The sequence below is a fragment of the Cyprinodon tularosa genome, unplaced genomic scaffold, assembly GCF_016077235.1.
Source record: "Cyprinodon tularosa strain WSP-4 unplaced genomic scaffold, ASM1607723v1 ctg782, whole genome shotgun sequence".
NCBI lineage: Eukaryota > Metazoa > Chordata > Actinopteri > Cyprinodontiformes > Cyprinodontidae > Cyprinodon > Cyprinodon tularosa.
The window spans coordinates 125454-152034 of NW_024039543.1; the positions used below are offsets into that span (position 1 = coordinate 125454).

The 26581-nt window shown below is 43.8% G+C and overlaps 1 protein-coding gene across 3 annotated transcripts; it reads left to right on the plus strand.

Annotated features, from left to right (window-relative positions):
• The first annotated feature begins 4367 nt into the window (after positions 1–4367).
• On the plus strand, positions 4368–19651 carry LOC119773766 (E3 ubiquitin-protein ligase Topors-like). Of its 3 annotated transcripts, XM_038270896.1 has the most exons (5): positions 4368–4590; positions 8037–10423; positions 14136–14264; positions 17984–18620; positions 18657–19651. In XM_038270896.1, the coding sequence occupies exons 1-5, from the start codon at positions 4519–4521 to the stop codon at positions 19578–19580; spliced, it is 4149 nt and encodes a 1382-aa protein (XP_038126824.1). In that variant the 5' UTR covers positions 4368–4518; the 3' UTR covers positions 19581–19651. The 3 variants fall into 3 exon arrangements, with proteins under 3 accessions (XP_038126824.1, XP_038126822.1, XP_038126823.1); XM_038270894.1 differs by having other exon boundaries at positions 4369–4590; positions 17984–19651; XM_038270895.1 differs by having other exon boundaries at positions 4369–4590; positions 14139–14264; positions 17984–19651.
• Positions 19652–26581: the final 6930 nt, after the last annotated feature.

A 26581-nucleotide genomic window follows, 5' to 3' on the forward strand; every position in this document is an offset into this window, starting at 1 on the left:
GAAGACAATGCACTTTCAGAACACTGTGTGATTGAATAATTCTGTGCACTTTTCAGTTTCAGACTTTTTTTTTGTAACAGTTGCAGCTGCTGAGAATTATTTTTGATTTTTAACCAGTTTGGCCAGTGTCATTGTTATGTGTGTAAAGCATAGCCAAGGAAGGGACACTTAACTTTAATTTTGTAAGTTTTTTATCAAGCTTGCTTAATATTGTGCACAGCATACAACCTCAAAATATTATTTATTGTATTTATTTATCTATTTATTGTATTTAATTAAAGCTACAGTGTGTAATTTTCAGCGACATCTAATGTCCAGACTGTAGACTGCAGCAACATGAACATTTCCCCCCCACCGCTTCTCCCCCCCAACAGTACGGCGAGCGTTACGGGACAAAATGTCTTCCACAACGTCCGCATCACCTACCTTCTCAAGTGATGAGGTTTGTTTACATAGATAATTTTAATACTGCCATCTATTGTTCAGTACCGTCTCAGTTCATCTCTCTCAACTTGCCGTAGTTACTTTCGAGCGTAATGGGCGATCTCGCAATCGCTAGTTTATTGGCTCTGGGCTGCCGTAGCGCAAAGATGTCTGCCTCCATGGCTGCGAGACCCGCTCCTATGTAATTATAAATAACGAATTCTAAGGCAACGCAAATATTAAGGTTAAGAGGCTGAGCTCGTAGATGATGATAAATAACATAGTTATGTATAATATATTACATTTCTGACTGTATATCCCTGTAATTATTACACACTGTAGCTTTAATGAAAAAAAATTCTGTTGAATTTTGGAGTCTTTGTTTTTATACTTGTGGTATCGAAAATGACATCGGGTATCGAATATTTTACTTAGTATCGGTATCGAGTTGAAAAGTTTAGTATCGTGACAACCTTATTAAAGAGCATCTTCAGGATTAAAGGACCAATGTCTCTTAATAAACATATTCCTGCTTTGTTCATCTTCAGTAGAATTGATCCCTGCAGTGGATCCAGAATGCTGCTGCCTGCATCCTCACTAGAACTAAGAAAGTAGAGAACATCAGCCCAGTTCTAAAGTCCACTGGCTCCATGTATCTCAGAGAATTTAATTTAAAATCCTTCTGTTACTCGATAAAAATGACTGAATGGCTGAGGCACAAAATATAAAACAGACTGTTTGTCAGTGGAGGAGCAGCCACATGTCTCAGATCTACTTGAAACAGCAGGATTTTTAAAATAAATCTGTTTATCTTGTGGAACTTTAAATCATTTCTAACAAACCAGATCTCATGTTATGATGATGATAAGTGCTTACGTTACCTTTTAGCCAAACACTTTTTTAAATGCTACTTCTTACTTTTACTGAGAAGTGATGAATTAGTTCTGTTGTTACTGAAGGAAATGTCTGATCATTTGTCCTCAGAACTTTTTAACTGTTTTAATCTTCTCATATAAGCTTTAAATCATTCAATGTCATAAACTGATTTAAAAAATTCTAGAAATTTTCTGAGCAAACTGAGTCTAAATGCTGGTAAGGAAGCAGGTTTGTTTTAATTCTGCAAGGAGCAACAGGAATTATTTCTGCATCATTTATCCAGGAGAGACTAGAGGAAGATCCTCCTGAGGAGCCGTGTGGTGAGGGATTCTAGATCTGTATTAACGTAGAAGCTACAGAAACATAGAAACAGATCATTAATTCCCCGGTTTAAAATGAGTGAGGGAGCTCCCCCTGCAGGACAAAGCCTGTAACAACGTCCCCAGTGATCAAACAGAAACAGGTTGGTTTTAGACCATCAGGGTTAAAATAATGATCACTGGTTTCCCTCTAGGCTCAGAGGCTCCATGTTTAGTCGTGTTTCTCTCCCAGATGAAGCCGCTAATGAAACTCCTTCCTGTTTCACATCTCAGTCAGGGTGTAGAACCTGAGCTTTAACAGATGAAGCCCTGCCGCCTCCTCTGACTCACCTGACTGGAGAATTTCTGCTAATTTCTTAATCAGACCTGCAGCTCAGCATCTAACAAGAATGTTGTGGTTCTGATTCTGAGCAGCAGGTTCCTGTTTAGCTTACAGACCGTCCAGCTGAGGTGAAGCTTTTCTACTTGCCATACAGAGGATGAGTGTTTGGGTCCAGACCTCAGTGGTTCTGTAGGATCCTCTAGTTTTAAATGCTGACATTTGAACACATGGACCCCACAGCAGCAGGTTTCTGCTCCTCCTATAGAACTGAAGGAAACCCAAATCCAGCTCAGATCAAACAGATTTACTGAAGCAAACATATTTACATAAAAACTGATGACAGTAACGGATCAAACTGAGCTCAGTTCAGTGTTTGTAGCAGTTCTGAAATGTTCTCATCGAACTGAAATCCAGTCCTTTTGAACCAGAATCCGACAGGGTTTCCATGGAGATCCTCAGCAGGAGGATCTACTCCCTGTCCGCTCTGTATGAACACTCCGGATTTGGACCTCGTCTTCACAAACAGCAGAATCCCGCTACGTGTTCCTTCCGACCAGAACAGCTCCGTGCACCGACGTCCTCAGTCCTCCGGCAGGACGGTGGTCCTCCTCTCCAGCAGCCAGGTCGCTGCGATCCTGCTGGCGTAGATCACATAGGACCAGGACAGAACCACCACCGCCAGTAAGACCTGGAGGATGGAGAGGAAACCAGAACCCGCTGATCAGAACCAGCTCTGATGAGAATCTCTGGAGGCCTGCAGCTGCTCTAATCCAGAAAGAAAAATAAATGATTTCCACCTTTAGACCTGCCAGTCTTTAATCAGAGCAGATCTGAGGAAAACAGTCCTATAATGGGAACTTTATTGTCAGCTAAAAAAATTAAATAAAACTTTTAAACTGTTTTGAATAACTAATCCACATCCAATCTGGGTTTTTTTTTTTTTTCAGAGAATTTCCATTAATCAATGTCACTTCTCTGGCTGTATAAACTGACAGGTTCATTTGCTGGAGGGTTTAGTTTCTATTTGTATTCAGGTGAATTTAGTTAGTTTGCAAAACTCGTGTTTGGTTTGGTTTGATGTTAACTAGTCTCTTTTTGTGTGCAATTTTTCATTAATTTATTGCTTGTTTCTTAAAAAAAATGTCTGAAATAAATTCCTATTCATTCATTCAACATTTAGTGACAAGATGGAGCTGTTTCCACCTGGTTGCCATGGTGACGTCAGCTCCTCATCAACCAGGAGAACTTTATTTATTTCAGGATTTCATTTCAACATAATTACTTTATGTTAAATTTAATTATCGTCGGATGCATTAAAATAACTTTAATTTGCGTTAAAATGGGGCTAAAAAATGTTATAAAGAAAGATTTAAACAGGAACAATCAGCTAGCTTCCATGTTAGCATAGCCATGAGGATATTTCCACTTATTTTTCTAACGTTACTTTAAACCAGGAATCATCATCTGTTTTTTTTTTAAAGGCAGATCATATCAAAGTGTTTTTACCACAGAGTAAATCCTGTCCAGGGTTCTTCTGCTCACAGTCTCCATGGTTTGTTTATCCTGAAGCTCCTGCTTCTTCTTCTTCCAAATTCCAACACCGCTGAAGGCTCCACAGCGCCACCCAGCGTCAGAGAGGATCAACTGTATGTTAGAGTTGGTTTTCTTCTTAAATATTAAATTAAAATTCCTTACTATGCTGTATATCTATTGTATATATATCTGTTATTTTTAACACACAAATATACAGACAGTCTAGTGGATAACTGTGGTCGCCATAGCAATTTGGAATCCGTCAGTTAATGTTAATTGCTACGAGCTGATATTCTGAAGATAAACTAAGGAGAATAAATTACAGACACGCAGCATATTTTTATCTATTGTTCATGAAAATTCAATAATACGCTATTTATTAAATGATATCAGGTTAATTCAATTTTGTTTAAAGCGCGTTAAACTGTGGAATAAATTGAGTTGCTTCTGCGGATAGTACAGAGAATACATGTGTTACTATGGTAACCAAACAGAGAACTGAACAATAGGAGATGCCTCACTTTGAGCCCCGGCGGTGCTTGTTTTTTTTTTTTTTTTTTTTTTTTTTTTTTTTTTTTTTTAAAGACATAACAGTCACCGTTTAATAAGTGTAAAATAGTTTGAATTAGTGAAAATTAGATAAGATTTTCATATCTTAGCTTCATACACTACCTCACAAGGATATTCCAAAATAAAACGATTTACTGAGAGAACCTAAATTAGTTAAAAAATATATATAATAGGTAATAAATATAGATTTAAAGATATATTCAGAAATATACAAATAACAAACTTGCTCTAAGATTCAACGAAGCAGCCGAATAAGCCTCATAAATAGTGAGCCCTCTTTCTACCGTGACGATCTTTGGCTTAACAGAAAAAAACCTGACATTGGTTGTTTTCCCATCATCCCCCGCTGCTTTAGCCGCAGTTGGGAACACAGTCGACCGTAGACCCTGATGTTTCGGTACCCAGCGGTCTCCAGGTTCTGAACGGTTCTGGATATCTGAGCTGGAGACAGCGGGACATCCCTGCTGACGGTGGATGCCGCTCCCGGTGCGGAGGTCGACCCGGAGAGGAAGGAGAAAAGGCCCCGATGCGGATTGTTTAGCAGAGGTCTGTGGAGCTAACAGAGTTAGCATGCTAACAAGCTATCAGGAAGACAGGAAATCCAACAAAGGCTTTTAAAGTTTTAGTATCAGACTCGTTATATCTAACTGCTGGGATGAAACATAATGGGTTTAAAACAAAGACTTCTGCTTTACAGCTGTTTCTTTAAATATTTACATCTGTTAGCCTGATGCTAACTGGTTAGCATTAGATAGTTAAATATGCATTTCTAGGTTTAAGTTTAGATTGTCTAATAGAAAAAAGACATATAATCTTATAGATTCTTATCCAAACAGATGATTTAGATGTTATACATGTAGTTCAGTGGAATTTCAGCCTGTTTGTGTTTTTAGATGAGCTGATTTTAGAGGAAGCTGTGGTTTGTTTTGGGTTCTAGGCAGAGCTAATGCGGTTATAACAGCAGGATGGGACATATGATGATGTTTATTGTTGGTTTGCTGTCATTCATACTGTAGAACCCAAACCTTTACATTTATCCAGGGCTCCTGTCTGCTTGGTTCCCTGCTCAACATGATGTTTGTTTCCAAAGCTCTGTGGATCAAATCCAGATTGTCATTTAGATCAGCTTCACTAAAGGTGGAGAATTTTTCTTTCTTAAACAATTCTCAGACTCACACAAACAGACTCTGTTGGCCAGTCAGGTGATGTCTAAAAGCAGATGGTAGCACTGGATGTTATTTATAAGGATGTATAGGGAGTATAGGGAAAGCTTTATCTCTGCAACCAAAGGAGATCAGTGGGGATCTGTTAGACAGAGCTTTATAATCTTAGTAAAGATGATTTGAAGTAAAGAACAACAGAACAAACGTTCAGTTTGGTATATAGACAATATCCTGATTCACATATTTTAAAAAACACCTGAACTGACTGTTATTTCTTTCTTTTTTCTGTCTTAATGTTGGCAGTGGGCTTTAGGCTGCCCTGCAAGGCTTTAAACCTCGGTTTTAATGGAGACTAAGCCATTCTCAAGCACATATCAAGGAGCTCATTTTGAACCTGGATCCAGATTTATTGTTGATTCTGTTCATGGTGGAGAATCCTGCTTCACAGCAGCAGGTTGAGCCAAACATCCTCTAAATATGCAGGGTCATCTTTGAGCACCATTTCACTTTTCTTTCACCAGTTCACCACAGTTCTTCCAGCAGTCCACACTTTCTCTGCTCTCTTTTTCTCATCGTCTTCTCCTTCTTTCCCATCGCCCGGCTTGCCACAGGTTTGCCTGCTGTGTCTAAAAGTAGCAGCAGCAGCAACCCAGACTGACAGCTCATTGGCTCATTTGGATCACGTGTAGCCTGGAGCCGGACGCTCCCCAGGGCTTTACTGTATTAACAGGAGAAGCGGCGCAAGTGAAGTTAGATACTGTCATCAGACAACATGCAGTAATTTACTAACATTTTAAAACAGGTTGGGTCTGGATTATCCAGCAGGTGGGTCTGGATCTGGACACTGCTCCACTAATCTGTGACCTCTGTGCTATGTGAAGACCCAGAACTAACCTTGACTCTGAGGGAGACATCTCCAGGGCCTCAGGTGTCATTAGAAAAATTCTGGTGTTTACAGCAGCAAAACAATTATAGCAAACGGTCACACAAATGTGTACCTTAGAAAACTGTTTAAGAATAACATAATAGTACAATACAATAAAGTACTGTACTGTAAAGTGTTTTAACAATATAAAACTGTGCACCTGGAGAATAAATAGCCAATATGCAGCTATGGGCATTTTTACAGTAATTGATATTTGAAAATAGCAGCAACATCAGAGATGTGCAGAATGACAGCAGCAGGTTATTTAACTGACTAAGATAGAAACTGTGCAAAATCAGCATGAATGCAACAACTTATTGAGGTTGTTGGGAACAGTGGCGGTTATAGAGTCTAGCAGCTGCTGGGAGGAAGGATCTGTGATAACGCTCCCTGGTGCATTTAAGGTGCAGCAGTCTGTCAATAAAGGAGCTCTCCAGTTCAGCACCAGCTTCATGCACGGGGTGGGATACATTATCCAACAGAGATGTTCATTTAGTAAGGATCCTTTTGTTTCCCACTTCCTACACTACTGCAGTCAAGTTTATTAAGATGAGCACCCATAGGTTTTAAACCGTACCTTTGGAACCAGGGATGTTAGAAGTTAGCACAGCTGTTATTGCTGAGGGAAACAGCCCAGTAAAATTTAGACTTTAATTTTGTCCTACTTTTGATGTTCTATAATTTGAAACAGTGAACCCAAACAAACTTAATTCACTAGTTTGTGGCGTTTCTCAATATGTCTACTTGTGCGTTCTCGTGTGCTCATGAAACATGAGCATTATTTCACGGTAGCTGAAATGGAAGTCCCAAAAATCTCATTGTATCTGTTGTAGAATATGATGACAATAAAGGCTTTTTAACTTTTTTTTTTTAACTTAAACGTCATCACTATTAGCCCTAGTACTGTTCCAAATTAAAGGAACAGCAGACCGAGAATGGACAAAGTCCCCGGATGTTGTTCTCGCCCCTCCCTTGTTACCCAGCATGCATAAGGGCAGCCTTGTCCGTTCTTGAGACTGACAGCCATCCCAGCATGCACTGCAGCAGCAGCAGCTTTCAATGGAGCGCTCACAGAGCTCAGAGTATTAAGTTAAAAGTTCTCTTTTCTGTTGCTGTTGTGCAATAAAAGTACGTTTTAAGATCATTTGCAGCTAGAATAATATACTTTAAAGTGTCACTATGTGGTCCATTTACCGATTTAATGCATAAATTAAAAAAAGTTCAGATGTTGAGAGGACCACAGCAACCAGCGCACCTCCAAGGCTAACAGCAGCCCGTCTGCAGCAGCCCTCTCTCCATGTGTGAAGGACCGCTGGCTATGATGGCGATTTTTTTGTTTGTTTTTTTGTTTTAATTGGCAAAATGTCCATTTAATTTGTGTTTATCTGACTGTGTTCCTTATTGTTCCCCCACTAAATGACAAAAATAAGAATTTATTATGTAGAGACTATTAATAACAGGAGGGTTAATGCATTTCTTCTCAAGAACATACTTGGTGAGGACTCAAGTCCGTACTCACGTTCTAGTGAATTGAGAAACGGCCTATGTCTTTCTTTTATCAATAACTACATTACAAATGTGAAATATGTAAAGGTAAATAAAAACTCCACAAAACTTTGTTTTAGTATTTTTGGTAAAGATGCCGCCATGTTGCAGTACTTCAGACAGTGATGTCACGGGGTTGGTCGATGCTTCAACTAGCAATTGTGAATCTAGCGATACATCTCTACCATAAAACACTTTAAATGTTTGGTATGATGGACGATGAAGCAGGTTTGTTCACCCTGATATGGCTGCATTATGGTGCCTTTAAGGGTCCATAGATTATAGGATATCTGAGTTTCCTGTGGTTCCTCTGTAGATATTGGGACGTTAACTGGGATCCTGTGATTCTTTGTGCTCAGGTGATGGCGCCAACACGGATGAAGCTTCGTGGGCGTCGGCGTGACGCCCCGGCTGCAGCTGCTCCAGCAGGGGGCGCTGCACTAGAGGAAGATGAAGAGAGACCCAGACGGAGCAGCAGAAGAAAAACCCCTAACAAGGCCCCGCCGTCCGCCGACGCCGCCCCCTCCTCCTCCGCCTCTCCTCCTACCACCTCGTCCGGAACCGTGCGCCCGGCGGTGGCTGCTGAGGCGTCTCCGGATTCAAAATGTCCGATCTGCCTGGACCGCTTCAACAACCTGGCGTACCTGGATCACTGCCTGCACCGCTTCTGCTTCCCCTGCATCCAGGAGTGGTCCCACAACAAGCCCGAGTGTCCGCTCTGCAAGCAGCCCTTCGCCTCCATCCTGCACTCGGTCCGAGCCGAGGACGACTTCAAGGAGTACACGCTGCAGCCGCCGCGCGCCGCCAACCCACTCACCGCCTCCACCTTCCTCACCACGGTGGCGGCCATGACGTCGGACGGCAGCACGCAGCACCACCTGAGGCTGATGCTGAGGAGGCACCTGGTAGCCGCCGATAGGGAGGCCCTTCGCAGGCGGCGCCGCAGGGAGCGGACCGCCGGCGGCAGGAGGTCCAGCGACAGAATGGGGGACTGGGAGGTCTTCATGCACTCCCCTCCCCTCCCTCTCTCGCCGTACCACATGTCGGAGCTCATCATGGAGAACATGGGGATGGAGGAGGCGTTCCGACGAAGGGATGAGGAGCAGCGGCTGGTCCTAAACGAGCTCACGGGGCTCCGAGGCGCGGCGGCCCCCAGCAGCCGGGTGTCCCGGCGGCTGATGTGTCGCCTGGCGAGCCGACAGCGGCTGCAGAGGGAAGGGGGGCTCGCCCAGATGAGCGAGGGGGAGGTGCTGGGCTTCCGGAAGGCGCTCTACCAGTGCGGCATACGGGTTAGGAGCGGCAGCTGTAACCCTTGGCGACAGCGGTCCATCAACGCCGAGTCTTTCCGCCGCAGCAGCAGCCATTTGAACAGACTGCAGGCCTGGCTCCAGCGGGAGCTGGGGGTCCTGCTGGGCTCCCACGCCTCGCTCGCCGACGTGGTCCAGCGCACTGTGACACGCCGGGCCCTCCACAGCGGCCTGGAGGACACCGCCGCTATAGAAGAAGACCTGCGGCCGTACCTGCTGACGCACACCGAGCACTTTGTGCACGAGCTGGTGAACTTCGCCCGCTCCCCGCTGGGGATGGCGAGCTACGACCAGCAGGCAGTGTACGAGCCGCCGTCCAGTGCCATGGAGCTGGACCAGATCAGCACGTCTTCCGACGGCAGCTCCGTCATCGCCATCTCCGAAGGCGAGGAGGAGGGGGAGGACAGGGGAGGAGTGTCCGAGGGGGCGGCAGGGGGAGGTAACGACGATGTCACCCGAACAGGAAGCAGCCTCAGCCTGTCCTGTTGGGACGACGAAACGCCGGGGCCCTCGTACACCTCAGCCGAACCATCGCATTCCTTCACATCGCCGCCACCAATCAGCCCCGCCCCTCAAGAGCCAGCCAATCAGGAGGCAGGAGCGGGCCGCGCTGAAGAGGAGGAGTGTCTGATTGTCGGCTACAAGAAGCCGATCGCTGAACGGACTCCTGAGCTCGTGCACCTGTCCTCCGACAGCGAGGAGGAGGAAGCAGAGAAGAAGAAGAAGGAGGAGGAGGTGGAAGTAGAGGTGGCATCAGCTGCTCCTGAAAAGGCTCCTCCCCCTCTCTCCCCCGCACCTCCCTCTTCCTGCATTCCCGTCATCCCTCCGTCCACCTCAGGCACCTTCAGGGCGGAGCAGGCGGCGGGTGCCAGGGAGGCGTGGAGGAGGCGCTCCCGCTCCTGGTCGGGAAGTTCGGACAGAAGCAGGAAGTCCGTCTGCTCGCTGAGCCCGGACACCCCTGAACGGAGGCGAGGGGGCCGGGAGCAGCGTGGGGAGAGGAGGAAGAAGAAGAAGAGGCGAGGGCGGGACCGTAGCAGAGAGACCTCCAGGCGGAGCGGCTCCTTCTGCAACCCAAACCGCTCCATCTTCCCCCCCATGATGGCGCGCTGCGCCTTGTCGCCATATGACTCCAGTGGCGACTCCGCCAGCCCGCGGGACCCGGGCTGGGAGTTCCGCTTCACCCAGGTGTCCCCCCTCTCTTCCTCCGTCTCCTCCCGTTCCCTCTCCCCTCTCTGCACCTCCCCCCCCAGAACGCCGCCCACCCCCTCCTACTCCCCCAAGCGCCATCACGTAGACAAACCCGGCGGCAAGAGGAAGTACAAGAGCCGCCATCTGAACAGCAGCAGCAGGGACCCCTCCTGGAGGCCGCACAGCAACCGGAGACGGAAGAAGGAGAAAGGACGCAAGGAGGGCGGGAGGCGGGAAAAAACAGGAAACAGGTCGGAGCTCAGATCTCACACTTTCTGTCTGTTCCCATCCATCCAGCTCTGCTTCCCTCATGGACGGTTGATGCTAATTAGCCTCATACCGGTTCTGGTCCAGATGGAGCCAAGCTGGTCAATAAATACCACCGATTGTTGCCTCTCATACTGAGGGTACTATTAGTGCTGCGCTCCTGCCTAGTGGTCGTAGTGAGAACTACACAGCGTCCATTACAGGGCAAACTGGGTCGATTATACCGTCTGAATCTGAGCACTAAAAGTATAGACCAGCTTCCTGATGTCTTTTACAAATTAAGCTTATAAGTAAAAAACTTTAATAAGCTGCATTGAAATTTTTTTTGTTTGTTTTACTTCAAGAACCGGGTCCTTTCTGCTGTCCAGATGGGAATCATTTCCCTTCGGATGTGGTTTTACCCGGTTCAGCTCATGGCTCCAGGCCGGTTCATGGCTCACGGTTCTTGTTCTGGATTCCAGGCCATAGGGTTTGAAAACCGTCCGAACCGTTCAGTTCGACTGTCTCGGTTCGGTTCGCGTGTGTTTCGTTCGGTTCATGCGCTGCTCCTTTTTCTCATGGGCGAAGCGTTTACATTCCCGAGCAGAAGGTGGCGGTACTGCGACCAAAGCCAACCACCAGTAGTAAACAAGAAGAAGAAGAAGTGAAGCAGCTTAGCCGGGTGTAGCAGGGAAAAAAATCAGTTGTTGTGGAGAATTGTGTGGGTATGGCGAGTGGGAAAGAACAGGCGTTGGAAGACGCGCCAGCTAGGCCTGTCGCGTTAATCAATAAATCAATTAATCGCACAATAAATAAAAACTATCCACGTCATTTCATTTATCGGCTATATCGTCTCTGCCTGTGCTATCCACTGACCCCTCCCCTTCCTCATTTTTGAGGAGTGAGGAGTTGACTATCGCATCAGGTAGTCAGCGCGCATCATTTTGTACTTCTGCAGCTTTAGAGCCCCGTGAGGAGTTAGAGGAGTTAGCGAGGTAAAAAAAAAACACATCTTATGTTGGGGGAAAGCTCGAAATGGAACTGGTTTGAAAGCCGAGCGCAACAGCCCCAGTGTGGGAGTATTGCGGATTCAAACCAAATGAACGAGGCGAACCGCTGAACCTATGCTAGCCAGTATGTCGCATTTGTCATAAAACAGTAGCAACTAAGAGCAGCAATACAACCAACCTACACATGCACCTTAAGCACAGACACCGAATAAAGTTTCTCCAGCTGGAAAAAAAAAGTACAAGCGGTGGCCCGTCTGTGTCTTCAAGTTTGCGACAGTCCACCATCACTGAAAATCAGTGTAAAAAGGTCTTCAAACAATATTATCGTTCATCGCAATAATTTTTGAGACAATTAATCTTTCTGCAAAATTTGTTATCGTGACAGGCCTAGCGCCAGCAGCACTTTATAGGTTTGCTGTATGGGACCACTTTACATTTAGAGTGACCTACGATGACGGCGGAAAGAAAGTTGTGGATAAAAGTGCAACAGTGTGCAAGCATTGTGCAACACGTTTTGTTTATGCTAACAGCAACACGACCAACATGTCAGGCTAACAATCAACATATACTGAACCAAAAACCGTGACCACGAAACCATGAACCGAACCGAACCGTGGATTTTGTGAACCGTTCCACCCCTATTAATTATATGGAAATCCATCTAGAGCTGCGGCTATACTAAACACTGCAACTAGCTAGGGTGCGTTGTTTTATGAAATAAAATATTTTATAAGAGAATAAATTATGCTTTGAATCCGCTTTATTAAAGCTATACAACAGAGAAAACAAGCCACTGATACTCTGGTATATTGAATCCAACTGATTCTGTGAGAGTAGGATGGATGATAAAACATCTGCCCTGATGTGATCCAAACATAGTTTGCTGTATCGGTTTGGACAACACAGAAACTTCGGTTTTTGTCTAATCGATTTACTTTCCGGATCAAAATTTGACGCAAAACTGGGTCCTTCGGATTATTAAACATTCTTCTTCCCAATCCAAAGCCATTGGCAGCACTACAATACATGTAATGAGGTTTTAACGGTCCTTTTAGAGTGCTTAACACTGCGTGGAGTGGCGTTTCTATACACCCGCCCCAGGACGTCTGATTACACAGCTGGGTTAGGTCATGTGACTGCTCTAGAGGCGCCCAGCATACTGTAACATTCTCTTGATTTTTATTACTTGGAGAATTTTAGCCCGATTTAGACCAGCCACAGAGAAGAGAAGGGATAATCTACCATCACACACAATGAAACTGCTCTAGACGCACTCCTTTTTATTTGACCTTTAATATCGCCGCCTAAAGGGCTGTAATTAGAAAATAAATGTCATACTCTCATTTAAAAACTAAATTAAGGACCTCTGTGATTTGAAATTAGCTTTTAGTTAAACTGTGAATTTATTTCAAATTCAAATAGCCGTAAACCCAGCCCAATCTGAGATCATGAATAAGGTAATGACAGTATTTTCTTCTGAGAGTTTTTAATCTCAGTATCAAAATACTGAGATTAAAAACTCTGCTTTATTCCATAGGTGCTTGATGTCGCTAATTAGCATCATACCTAAAATGACTAGATTTCCACTGCAAAGCTCACATGAATAATCCATAATAATTTTTATAAAAACAGGGAGGATTCAGTTTGTGATCATCAAATCCGTGTATGGTTCGTTCTTTGGTTTTTTTCGTTTCAAAACAAAAACGAAAAAACAAAACAAGCATGTGTTTTTTTTTTTTTTTTTCTGTTTTTTAAAACCTAAATTGAAAAAATGAAAAATGGAATTAATAGAAAATCAACAGCGTTTAAGTTTTGTTTTGCCATCTAAATGAAAATTTAGATGAACAGTTTTGAAAACTGTGGTTTTCATTCTGTTCCTGCTTTGTGTGTTAACTTTCACAGTTGCTAAGCAACAGAGCGTACGGCGGTAAAACCTGCCGAAGGGTAGACCTGTTTGAATTCACAGCCAAAACTCTTCCGGTCTCCTTATTTTCAAGGACTTGGAAGGATCCAGTCTAGGTAGACCGCGTCCTTGGAGGATGCAGCCCAGGATTACAAACAGAGCTAAACGTTTCCATTTTGGTAGTGCTAACTGAAAAAGTTCTTCTTCTTGTGGATTGTAATGTCGGTTGGCAAGAAATTGAAGGCGTACATTACCGCCACCTACTGGTAACTAAAAAAGTTGTGTGTTGGGAGTACAGGTCTTCATTTCCGGTTCTGCCATAAGGTACGAAGTTAACTGATTTTTAAATTTTGTTTCAGTTTAACATGGGAAAAAAAGTCAGAATTCTGACTTTTTTTCCCATGTTAAATTCAGAATTCTGACTTTAATCTCAGAATGTTGGATCTTAATGTAGACGGGCACCATGAAAGAAGAGATGTGGAGCACTAAGCTTCACTGACAATGATGTGAGTTGTTTCAGAGGGCCAGTGACACACTGGTGGAAAATGACGGAATTAGGCAACTTTTTACGTGCAACTTTTTTTTCGTTTTAAAAACGGAAAAACAAAAAAAACACATGCTTGTTTGTTTTTTTTGTTTTTGTTTTGAAACTGAAAAAAAAAAACAAAGAACGAACTGTACACGGATTTCATCAGAACCCTGTGGTTCTAAATCTTCAGTTTTTCCCATTCAGCCTCAGCGGTTTGGTTTCTCTCTGTGAGAACTGATGAACATGGACTGCTTCTATGTTTGCTTCTGGATCAGCAGGAGGTCCAGAGAAGACCGGAGCCCCAGCGTGGAGATCATCTACGAGGGAACCCTCACCGCCGGCACCGCGCAGCCCCCGGCACGCAAACGGCGGCGGAAACGCCACCGCAGGACGCAGCCCACCAGGTACAGCAAGCAGTGGGCGGGGTCAGGGACCTTGGTCTGCTTAAACGTTCATTTTGGAGTCGGTCTTCTAGAGATGTTTTCTAAAATTAAATAATTTTAATATTTGCTTTCTTTTCTACCGGAAAACATTAAATACATTTGATTTCAAATGTTTTTTTAGTTTCATTGTTCAACAGATGATTGATGGTTATTCCTTGTTTCCTTAAAACTCTTATTCTCTTTTGGTTTATCTATATTTCACTTCTTTGATTTTAGTTTTAATGATGTTTTTATCATAGAGACGCACTGATGGCTTATTTGTTATTAATCTGGCTGAGGTTCGGTACTGCTGCTGCAGCTGATGAAAACTTGTTCATTACTCAGGATTCAATCGATTAGTTTGGGATCTTTAGAGAAATCAGATCAATATTCAGTCAAATATTTGATTTAAATAACTTCTGCTTCTTTTATAAGTCATAGAAATACATGAGAAAGAGTAAATGCAAGAAAATACATTTTTAAGAAGGAAAATCATTGTTTTCTTGCTTAAAATGTGACATTAAAGCCTTTGGCTGATGTGAACTTGACCATTTGTACCAAAAGATGCTTCAGCAGTGAAAACGCTAAAAAACGCTTTTTTGGCCAATTCTCCGGTCATTGTGCATCATGCGTATAGGGGGTAATGAGGGAAGATCAGCCTCTCTGGATCACCTCCCCATCAGGAATCGTGACGTCGGGAGAAAATTCAGTTGGCGGTCGTGAGGTGTTCGTGGACAAATCCAGCTTTTGAAGCAGAGCTACGAGCGTCTACCATTTAAGAGAATCTTAAGCACTGTCCATGTGCAAACATGGGAGTTCTTCTTCTTCCAGATTGACGAGTAATGAGGAGTCCAACATCTGGGTTTGGGACGTACACTGTGAGCAGTTAGATCGCATCAGAGCGTCGGGCCGCACAGTTTGAGAACATACGTCGTGAGTTAAAAAAACAATCCACTGGACTCTGTTTCCAAGTTTGAAGACGTTTTGCTTCCCATCCACGGGGTTCCCGCAGGTCCTTAAAAAGTCTTAAAAGGCATTGAATTCTTCAAAATAAAACTAAGGCCTTAATTGGAATTAAAATGTCTTAAATCAGTCTTTCGTAGGTCTTAATTTTTAAAACATCGTAAATAGGATTATTTTTATCACTATTTATTTTTGTAATCTAAATAAAATGTTAAAATTTACCTTTTTTTTTTCTTTTTATAAAAAAAAAACGGCTCGCCATTATTGCTTTCGTCTCGATAGTGGAACCAATAAAAGCGTTGTTGCAGCCGGGACATTTGGGAGATGTGCCATTTACTTTTTGTCTGGAAAATATGAGCAAGTGTAAATGTAACCAAAATTGTTTTCTCCATGGCTGAAACCAGGGAACATACATGAGGCACAGTGGATTTAGTGCAAGAAGTCATTCAAGCTCAGAACGATGGGAATTAAGGCAGTGGAGTCGCACATGCGAAGCACTAAACACAAAACGTCAAAATGGAGTTACTGAGAAACAGCCGGTATTTCTCAGTTTAGTTCCACCCTTGTCTCTGCAACGCCTCCACTTATCACCAAATCAAACATACTAAGAAAACCATACAATGAAAAATAGCTGCAAAAAAGACTTAGCACTGGTTATGTTGTGGCTTTAAAACTGATTTGTTTTGTTCCCTGCTAAAACAAAGTTTGTGAATTCAGTTAAATAATTGTTAAAATATATCTGTCATTTGTGTGTTTTTAGCTTTCTTCCTGTATGGGAAGCTTTTCAAAATTTGAAACATTAGTGTAGTGGTTTATGTTAAAATAAACCTTTGGGTTAAGTTGTTGCAAGCAGGTTTTTCTTGTGTTTCTTGTGAATTTGGTTTTAAATTTTTATTTCAAGTGGCATTAAAAAGTCTTAAAAAGTTTTGAATTCAACTGGCCTTATGCTGTAGGAACCCTGCATCCAGGAAACGTTTTCAATTCAAAATGTCAGAAATAGTGTTGAGTTCCAGGCTTTATACAGCAGCCCAACAAAGCCTTGTTTTTGGTTTAGGAAAAGCAAGGCAAATGTCTGATATTTTGAATTAAAACAGCTTCCTTGATGGGGAGCGAAGAGTCTTCATACTTGGAAACAAAGTCCAGTGGATTGTTTTTAACTTTTTTTGGAATGACTATGACCTGGATGACTGAGGAACTTCACCAGCATACATTGTGAGCTCTGAACTTTTAAACCCTGCGGTTTTCTCGTACAGTTCGATCTGTATCTGAGTACAATGACTGGAAATATTGTACAGTGTATGCCCGGCTTTAAGCTTCTAACATCGACATGGGAAAGATCAGCCTTCTATCAGTGCAGAACCAGCAGCTTCTGAAGGGAAAAAAGGCCAAAAAGCTAAAATTAAATGAAAAGATCAGATTGGATTCTTTAACAACTTTGAATCTATGGCTGAAACAATTAATCAGATTGATCTTAATTAATCAATTATTGACATAATTGTCAACTAATTCAGTAATTGATTCATTGTTAAAGGTATTGTGGAGAATTAAAAAAAAAAACCCGCCCTCTCCTCTATAAAAATAAATGCGCTTGCAAGAGCATGCACAAGCCCATTTCTCTTCGTGCACGCTCTGTTTAAAATGTGCTGTTCACATAGTTCACACAAACTCACTGTGTCCACACACAGCAGGGACTGTATAGTGAACTTTATAGTGAACTTGCTTAACTGACCGTTAGGACAGATGATCACTACTTTTTGCTCTGTTGGTCACATAACTCCTCCTCTTCATTGCTGTCGGGTAGCAGCAGCCTATGGCCACAGCGGGCTGCTGTGACAGAAAATCCCATAATGCTTTGCGAAGAGAGCTCTTGGTGCAAAGCATTCTGGGATATATATCTGCCTCTTCTGAGGCCTTTCTTTTCTTCTCATACTTGGTAGACACTTTTTCTCTTACGACCCTCGGCCATTTTCAAAGAAGGTGAGAAAGGTGAGCTTCAATGATTCTGAAACCGAAGCTCACTACAGATATAAACCTTCAAATGCGCACAAAAATACAGCTAATGGGGACGAGCACGTAGGACGGCCTTACGTAAACATATTACCAGAATGACTGACAATAAGAAGGACCTCTTATTTAGATGATCCACCCGGAAATAAACGGTTGTCCTTTAACTGGAGCATAGAGCCTCTTAAACAGGCCTCTAGCTGACAGAGCAACCGACATAAGATCAACAGATTAATCTATTTGCAAAATAATCGTTAGTTGCAGCCCTTCTTTAAAGTCATACAGTAAATAAATTGTACTTGAAGAGACGTAATCAAGTCCAAATAATAAAGTTCTGATGCTTTTTAGCTACTACTAGCCACAGCTGCTTTACTTATAGTCAGGATTTAGTTCTATAAAGTCTGAGGTTTCTAATGGGCTTTCATGGTGTTTCAGGGTTAATTTAGACAAGCCTTAATATTTTCCATTTTTTCTTTGTATAATCACCTATAAATCAGACATGATGACATTTAAAATAGTGGTTCCACCTGAAAAATGTTCCTCAAAGCCTTCCTGTCGTACAAATACAAACAACAGTATTTCCAATTTATAGTTTGGGAGCTGGACTTGTTTTGATTCAAATATGGAATATTAGTCAGAATTTGCTCCAAAGACACTCAGGACTTTAGGGGTTAATGGACGTGTCTCGTCTAGAAGCGTCTTCCTGTTCTGACCCGGTTCTGTTTCTGTCCCAGCTCCCCAGTCATCATCACCCTGGACAGCGACAGCAGCCATGACGGCGCCAGCAGCAGCCCCCTCAGCAGCCAGCAGACCATCGACTTCTCAGACATCCCCCCCCTCCCCCCGCTGCCCACGGCCGGCGGAGGCGGAGCCACGGACCCGGACGTCGGGGAGCTTCCTGTCGACATCCTGGATCGAGGGTCTGACGGGTCGGAGTCTGAGGCGGTGGGCCGGTCCGGAGCGGCCCGTCCGGTCAGCCTGGAGAACATGGAGGACAGCATCTCGCTGCTGGAGACGTCTGATGACCAAACAGCTGCTGAGCCAATCAGAGCGCCCGGTGCTGAGGGAGCCAATCAGGATCAGAGGGAGCCTGCTGCTGCTGCTGCTGAGCGGAACGGGCCGAAACCTCTGAGCAGAACCGACCCAGAGGAGTCTCCGTCTGACAGGAACCTGCTGGAAGCCATCCTCCACGACCTGAACCGGGTCACCTCACACACGGACCGGGACTCTGGTTCTGGCTGCCCTGCTGAGAAAATGAAGCGGACCCAACAGGAGAACATCCAGAACTCTGACTGCTGGCTGGAGGAAAGGACGGGTTCTGGTCCAACTCCAAACATCAGCCGTCAGCAGAACCAGGAGTCCAGCTCCCCGATCAGAACCTCCCCTACCATCAGAACCTCCCCTACCATCAGAACCTCCCCTACCATCAGAACCTCCCCTACCATCAGAACCTCCCCTACCATCAGAACCTCCTCAGCCCTGAAGGACAGCAGGGAGGCCCCTCCCCTCCTCAGACGGGCCAGCCCGGTCCGATCCAACCTCCGGAACACGCCTCCTCCTCTGAAGCACAAAGACGGTGGGAGTCCACAGCGCGGCGCCGCCTGTCCTCAGAACGCCGGGCCTCACTGTCCCTCTGGTTCTGACCCGACTATCGGGGTGTCCCCGGTTCTGATCCAGCACCCCATCCCCCCCATCACCACCCTGAGGAACCCCCTGACCAAGGCGATGAACTCCTCCTCAGGTTCTAATCCCTTCCCAGCTCCGGGTCTGGGTTCTGTGGCTCCAGCAGAACCAGGACCCAGCAGGGACCATCTGAAGCTGACTCTACCGGCTGACCTCCGCTCCCGGTTATCGGACCTCCACCCGCTCCACCGCAGCTCTACCTCTGGAGGCCCGGCGGGCCCGTTGGGTCTGGACGCTCCCGGCGCTGTCCATCTGTCCAGCTGGGGGGTTTACTCAGGGATGAACTCTAGTTATGCGTTCCCGAGCCGGGGGGGGTCAGAACCACCAGCAGGCGGCGCCTTTTCTGAGATGCAGAACTTTGGAGTGGACCTGCCGTCGCTCTCTGGCTCCGCCTCCAACCACATGGCCTTAGCCCCGCCCCTTTCCCATCACTCCTCTGGGTTCATCTTACCAAACTCTAACTCCAGCGCTCAGTCTCAGGCCCGTTCTGACCGGTTCCAGCGCCCCGAGTCCAACCCAGCCCCTCAGAACCACTGCTCCTTCCCCCAGCCTGAGGTCCATCCTCACTCTGACTCCTCCCACCTTAAAGCGGCAAACAGAACCTTTAACCAGACCGCAGACAATCCGCTGTCTGACCCGCAGTCATAACACCGCTCCTCACAGGTTCCCCCTCCCTAAAGGTTCCCCCTCCCTAAAGTTTCCCTTCCTTAAAGGTTCCCCTTCCCTAAAGGTTCCTCCTCCTTTAAGATTTCCTCCTTCCTAAAGGTTCCCTTCCTTAAAGGTTCCCCCTCCCTAAAGATTCCCTTCCTTAAAGGTTCCTCCTCCTTTAAGATTTCCTCCTTCCTAAAGGTTCCCTTCCTTAAAGGTTCCCCCTCCCTAAAGGTTCCCTTCCTTAAAGGTTCCCCTTCCCTAAAGGTTCCCCCTTCCTAAAGGTTCCCTTCCTCAAAGGTTCCCCTTCCCTAAAGGTTCCTCCTCCTTTAAGATTTCCCCCTCCCTAAAGGTTCCTCCTCCTTTAAGATTTCCCCCTCCCTAAAGGTTCCCTTCCTTAAAGGTTCCCTTCCTTAAAGGTTCCCCTTCCCTAAAGGTTCCTCCTCCTTTAAGATTTCCCCCTCCCTAAAGGTTCCCTTCCTTAAAGGTTCCCCCTCCCTAAAGGTTCCCTTCCTTAAAGGTTCCCCTTCCCTAAAGGTTCCTCCTCCGTTAAGATTTCCCCCTCCCTAAAGGTTCCCCCTCCTTAAAGGTTCCCCCTAAAAAATTCAGAGGAGATCTGATGAAAACCCAAAAGAATTTTATTGTTTCAGTTTTTTTGTCCATACGTTGTTTCTAAATGTTTGACTTGTCTTTTATTTCATAACCAACATCAAAACATATTTATACATTTTTAATAATGTTTTTTTTTATCTTAAATGAAATGAAATGTTTGTGGAAAGACAGAGCTTCTCAAAATGAAGACCTTAAATGTCGGGGTATTAATGGAATATTGTTATTTTCAAAGCAAGGGTTGGTTTGGATCGGCCATCTGTCTCTCCAGATGTTTTCAGCTCTGTAGAAATGTGGAGCATAGACTCTGAATGAACTCTAATGGTTCGTCACACCAGAGGCGGTGGATTCACATAGAGCTCTATAGAAACCGCACAGGAAACGGGTCAGAGACGAACAACCTGCAGGACTCACCGACATCCTGGCGTTCAGCGCCTGCAGTATGAACGCACCATAAAGCCTTCTTCCTACTGTGACGGCTTAGAGGCCAACGTCTGACCAGAGCCATCGCTCAGAACAAACCCATGAAATGATGCCAGGTTCTGGAAGGGTTCTGAATAAATGTTTGATCAGAAAACTGTCTGGTTTTGTCATTTTTGTCACTGAAACAGCTCATAGCTGCCATTGGAAAACAATAAATACACATAAAAACAAATACAAGCTGAAAACGCACACAGGCTACATACAGACTTGTTAGCATAACATACAATACTGAAATAGGCAGAACACAAAGTTATTGCAAACTTCCCTTACAGATCTGTTTAAAATGTTGATTTAAATGTTGTTGGGGTGGTTCTATAGGAGCATTTAAAGAGGTTCAGTTTGGTTTTATTGAATTCTGAATACGGTTGTCACGATACTAAACTTTTTAACTCTATACCAATACTAAGGAAAATATTCGATACCACAATAAAAAAAACAAAGACTCAAATTCAACAGAAATATTTTCATTAATAAATAAAATACAATAAATAAATACAATAAGAATAATATTTTGAGGTTGTATGGTGTGCACAATATTAAGCAAGCTTGATAAAAAACTTATAAAATTAAAATGAAGTGTTCCTTCCTTGGCTATGCTTTGCACACATAACAATGACACTAGCCAAACTGGCTAGGAAACAAAAATAATTCTCAGCAGCTGCACCTCTTAAAAAAAAAAAAAAAGTCTGAAACTGAAAAGTGTGTAGAATTATTCAATCACAGTGTTCAGAGAGTGCATTTTCCACTATTCTGCACTTTAGATGAATGACTGTTTAGATGCCACTGGTGGTAGCACTATTGATACTTTTAAAAACGAGTATTGTATCCGGATACAACGTTTCAGTATCGATACTTTTGACAACCATAATTCTGAACCTTCTGCCAAAAGGAAATGGCTTGTATTCCTTATAAAGGATGTGGGACGGGTCCAGCAGACTGCTTATAGATGGACTGAAGGGAGGGCTTCATTCCTCCCCATCACCTTCATAGCAGTCTGTACCAGGAGCTGCAACTTTGATTTGGACTGTGGAGAGAGACACTAAACTGACACTAAACACCCTCACTATGCATAAAAAATACATCCTTTGCTGTAAACATCAAAATGTATTCAACATGATCTTCCCATCTTAAAAGGTTATCCAGGTGGATACCCAGATACCTATAAGAGGTGATCTGTTTGATCTCCTCCCTCTGATTGGACAATGGGGTATGAACCCTGATGACCCCAAACACCATCTCCTCAGAATGTCACACCACTAAGCAAATGTTGGTAACCTCAGGGAGGTGCATCGACGGTCTGAGTTCTGGTGAAGCAGGCTGAGAATGGCACTGTCGTTAGAAAAAAAGAAAAAAACTGGTTGCCCGGGAGACTATTCGTGGTGTCATTCATGTAAGGTGTGAACGGGACAGGCATCCTGAGGTACGCCTGTACTGATGCATCTGTATTCTGAAACTGAGTCATTAATCCTGATAATTTGTTTTAAAAAAAAGAATAAAATGACTTAATAATTAAAGGATTAATATTCATCTGGGTCATTTTCTGTAAGAGCAGATGAGGCTGTAATGCGTTAAAAGCAGAACTATGATGCTGAAGAGCCAGGTGGGTGATGCTATTAACTGCATCGTCTGTATTCTTTCCCTGCCTATAAGCAAACTGAAGTGGGTCTATACTTTCAAAGCATTTCATAACAACAGAAGTTAGAGCCAGTAGTCTTTAATCGTTGTTTTCTAAAGGACAGGGTTTCTTTGGAATGGGTATGATGGTCGATTTTTTCCAGAGGGCAGGAACCAGATGGGAATCTGCTGACCTCTGAAACACAGAGCACCATGCTGGGGTCAGCTCTGCAGCAAAGGTCTTTAGGGAAAAGGATGCTATCCAGGCCTGCAGATTTCCTTTTCTCGCATCTAAGTGCATTGTAAAACGGCTCCGCTCTGATCGGCATACAGTGGGAACATCAGACCCCGGTCGACCCGTTGATTTACGTAACGCCATTCAGTCTAATTTACGGACATAAACACGCTGCGGCAACTCTGCTTACATTCCATAAACATGGGGCAGCACTGGTGAGAGGGATACGGATGGACGAAAAACAAAAAAAAACAATACAGCTCACTTAGTACGTCTAGGCTTCCTTCCATGCTGCTCTCCATTGTTTACATTCCTGATTTCTGTCACTCTGGTGAAATCATCAAGCGTGATGCCCAATGCCAGCGCCATATTGTTTTCATAAAAACAGGCGTTTCTCCTTCGATCTATCCATATTAGCCTTACCTGCGATGACCTCTGACCTGTCAGCTTAGCATCAATTTCCATTCCTCACCTCATCGAATGCTCTAACATGGACTGGATCAGCTGCTTCTCTGGAGTGTTGCTTGGATCTTTCTATCACTCCAAATCAGGCATCCTCAAAGTCGGTCCTCGAGGGCCGCTGTCCTGCAGGTTTTCAAGGTTTCCCTGCTTTAGCACAGCTGATTATGATGATTGCAGTTGAGCAAAAGCCTGTTAATCAGCTTTCAATTAAAATCAGCTTTGCTGGAGCAAGGAAACCTCTAAAACCTGCAGGACAGCGGCCCTCGAGGACCGACTGTGGGGATGCCTGCGCCAAATCCTCCAGTTTCTGCTTTTATAGACAATAAACAGTTAATAAACAGACTTCCTGATCATCCTCTAAGTGTTCTAACACCTCTCTGCACATGATTAACATTTTTCTTTAATCACCAGTGAATCAAGAGGTTTATGAAACATTTTATTGAGGCTTTAAACAACACATTCATGTGAAACAATCTAAGCTGCTCAGGGAAGTTTCTGCGTTTTACCAGCAGGTGGAGCATGGAGAACGCCTCTGTGTTCTTCCTCCTGTGTTTACCTCCTCCTCCTCTTCCTCTGGGAAGCAGGAGGAAACTAAGAGGCCTAATGAGCCTCGGGGGATCGGTGGAGACGGAGTCTCTGCTGCAGTAATTAGGCCCATCAGGGGGCCATTAACTGGCTGTTAAACACACAGCCAGGTGGATCAGAACCAAGGCCCGGTTCAGCAGTCAGTGACAGTGGGATGCAGATGGGATCCATTCCAGAAATCTGGGGAACTGGTTTCTCTTATTTAGCAGAACTATATAACTCATGGAAGGAAGGTTTTCTCTCTCTGGTAGTTTTATGTTTTACAGACAGAAATGAAGGAATCAGCTCTCTGACCTCATCTGTTGCTTCGTAACGTCTGTCAGCTGGTATGGAGAGGTGGGCTACAGTTCTGTGGTTTAATCCATCCAGAACCACAGCGGATGGAGCGGCCTCTGCCTCATCCACAGCTGAGACAGCAGGAACAACCAGACAAGGTCCTGCACCAGTAATGGACCCTGATCCAAAGTTAACTGCATCGTTGAAATCCCAAACATTTCTTGGATGGAGGAATCAGGAGAACATGGGTCCTTCATCAGATGAGCTCTAGAGTCTGATGCTCTTCATCGTTCAGTCTTTTAAGGTTCTGATGGTCAGTTTTCCTTCTTTATTCAGCTGCTCATTCTCTCTCAGTCCACTTCTTGGTTTCCTTCTTCTCTGTTTAGTGGAATCGGTCAAGTATTAGATTCAGTTTGTTTCTATAGCACCAACTCACAACACATGTCATCTCAAGGCACTTTACAGAGCCAATTCAATCAGATTGGTTCAAAGTTTTCTATCTAAGGAGGTCTAATCTATGATCAAAGGTGTTGATAGCAGCAGCACAGCAGATATTACTCTCTAGGATGGAGTCACAGCCAAACAGGAACAGACCAGATGAAGCTACTATGGTGAGAAACAGCAGAGAGAGCATAAAGTTAGAAGTTAAACTAACAACTAAAGCAGATTGGGATAATAGAGATACAACGAAGAAAATGATGAAAAAGGGGTCCCTATGTCCTCCAGCAGTCTAAGCCTATAGCAGCATAACTATAGAGATAGCTCAGGATAACCTGAGCCACTCTAACTATAAGCTTTATCAAAAAGGAAAGTTATAAGCCTACACAGCAAACTGAAAAATGTTAAATAGTATGGTGTTAGTAGACGTTGTTCAAAGACAGTGTTAATTTAGCTCTTAATAGAGTTATATTATACAAATATAACTCTGAGGTGTCACATGTTAGTAGTTAAAATGGACTGTTAAAAAATACATAATAAATCTGGAGGTGTTAAAATGGAAAAAATAACTCTTTGTCTATCAACTCTGAACTCCTATAGTGGATTTGACACCCAAAGTTTACATTCACAGACTCCAATGCTACAGGTACCGAACGAAGCTGAGGAAAACTTTACTCTCCATTTTGCTGCCATACAGACCTTTTTACCCAGCCTGGTAAATCATTTCTCTCAGATGGTTTAAATTTCTTATTTGCTTTCTAACTCTGTCATTTTTTTGAGTCACAAAAAAAAAAAAATCGCCCCCTTTAACTAAAGGTTTTATTTAACAGCTAAACCATGGCTTTTAAGGAAAAGCCCAGTGTTGTATAAAGTACTGAAATCTTGGAGTCAAGTAAAAGTATAAGTACCTCTCCAAAATATGACTTTGGTAAAAGTCCAAGTCACTGACTGAAATGTTATTTGAGTAAAAATCTTAAAGTATTTGAAATGGGTTGTACTTAAGTATAAGAACTACTGTAAAAATAGATGTACTCAAGTAATGTAGTGAAAAGTAAAAAGTAGGTGCAGTTTGAATGACATTTTTTTTACATTTTGGTAAACTTTGGAGGTTAAATCCACTTAAAATAATCTAAACAACCAAGTGTAGGATAAATTTAGACTGGCTTTGCGAAACAGGCGTATCCTATTGGTGTTGATGAACAAGCCCAGGCAAGACCCGACTTTGTAGTCAGTAGGTGGAGTCAAAACAAAACACAGGTAAGTGACCGCGATCATCTGACAGAAGATTATCTGAGTTGGTCTCTTAACTGGTTTAACAGTCCAGACCAAGAATGTCCCCAAGTGCTGCAGTCCCAGAGGTTATGCTGGAAGCTGATCCTGGTCAAGGATCCAGAACAGACAGGAACAGAAACAGGTGGCAGGATCCAGACTTCCAGGCATCCACAGGCTCCCAGGAGGGTTCAGAGTCTGACTGGGACCAGAAGCATGACCAGGTGGTCACGCACAGGAGCAGACAGGATCAGGTGCAGACAGGCAGGCTCAGTGGAAGAGGGTAGCCAAGACAGGACGTGGAACCAAAACTTGATGCAGGACTTTAAACTGGTCTTCTCCCTGGAGCCAGGCTTACTGGATAAAAACTGAACCTCCCCACATAATGAGCCAAAAACCCAGAGGACTCCGCAGGGGAGTGAAAGTTCTCAAAAAAATGTATACTCTTAGAAAGTATAAAGTACTCCAAAATATACTTAAGTACAGTAGTGAAGTATTTTTACTTCGTTACTATACAACACTGGAAAAGCATACATGTACTTCAGGAGGTTTTAGGATTAAAAACCTGATGTCTGACATGTTTGAAGTTTTTCTACTTTAATTTACTGCACCCTAATAAAACTTACTGCAATCAATTGGTTGCAGTGGCCATATTAGTCAATTATTAAGTGTTTGATTCAAGGTTGGTCTGGCCTCATTAAGATCAAGCACCATAGCAGAAAGGTCAGAGAGGATTAAAGCAGGGTCATGTTCTAAACCAATATCCTAAAATTTAAACATCTAGTTCTGTTGATCAGATGATGTAGTTCGGGATAGACCGACTGTAAAAGATGTGGTAGTCCGCCTAAACTAGCAGCCAAGAAGTGTGACTGTGGAGACAACAGCACACAGCTCAGGAAGGAAATTTATCATACACCAAAAACTATGTAATGGGAAAAAATGTTCACGCTCTGTTCCTGTTTGGACTCTGCTTAATAACTGATTGTGAGCTTGTTTTATTTGTTGCACAGAAGTATTTGCTCAAGCAGAA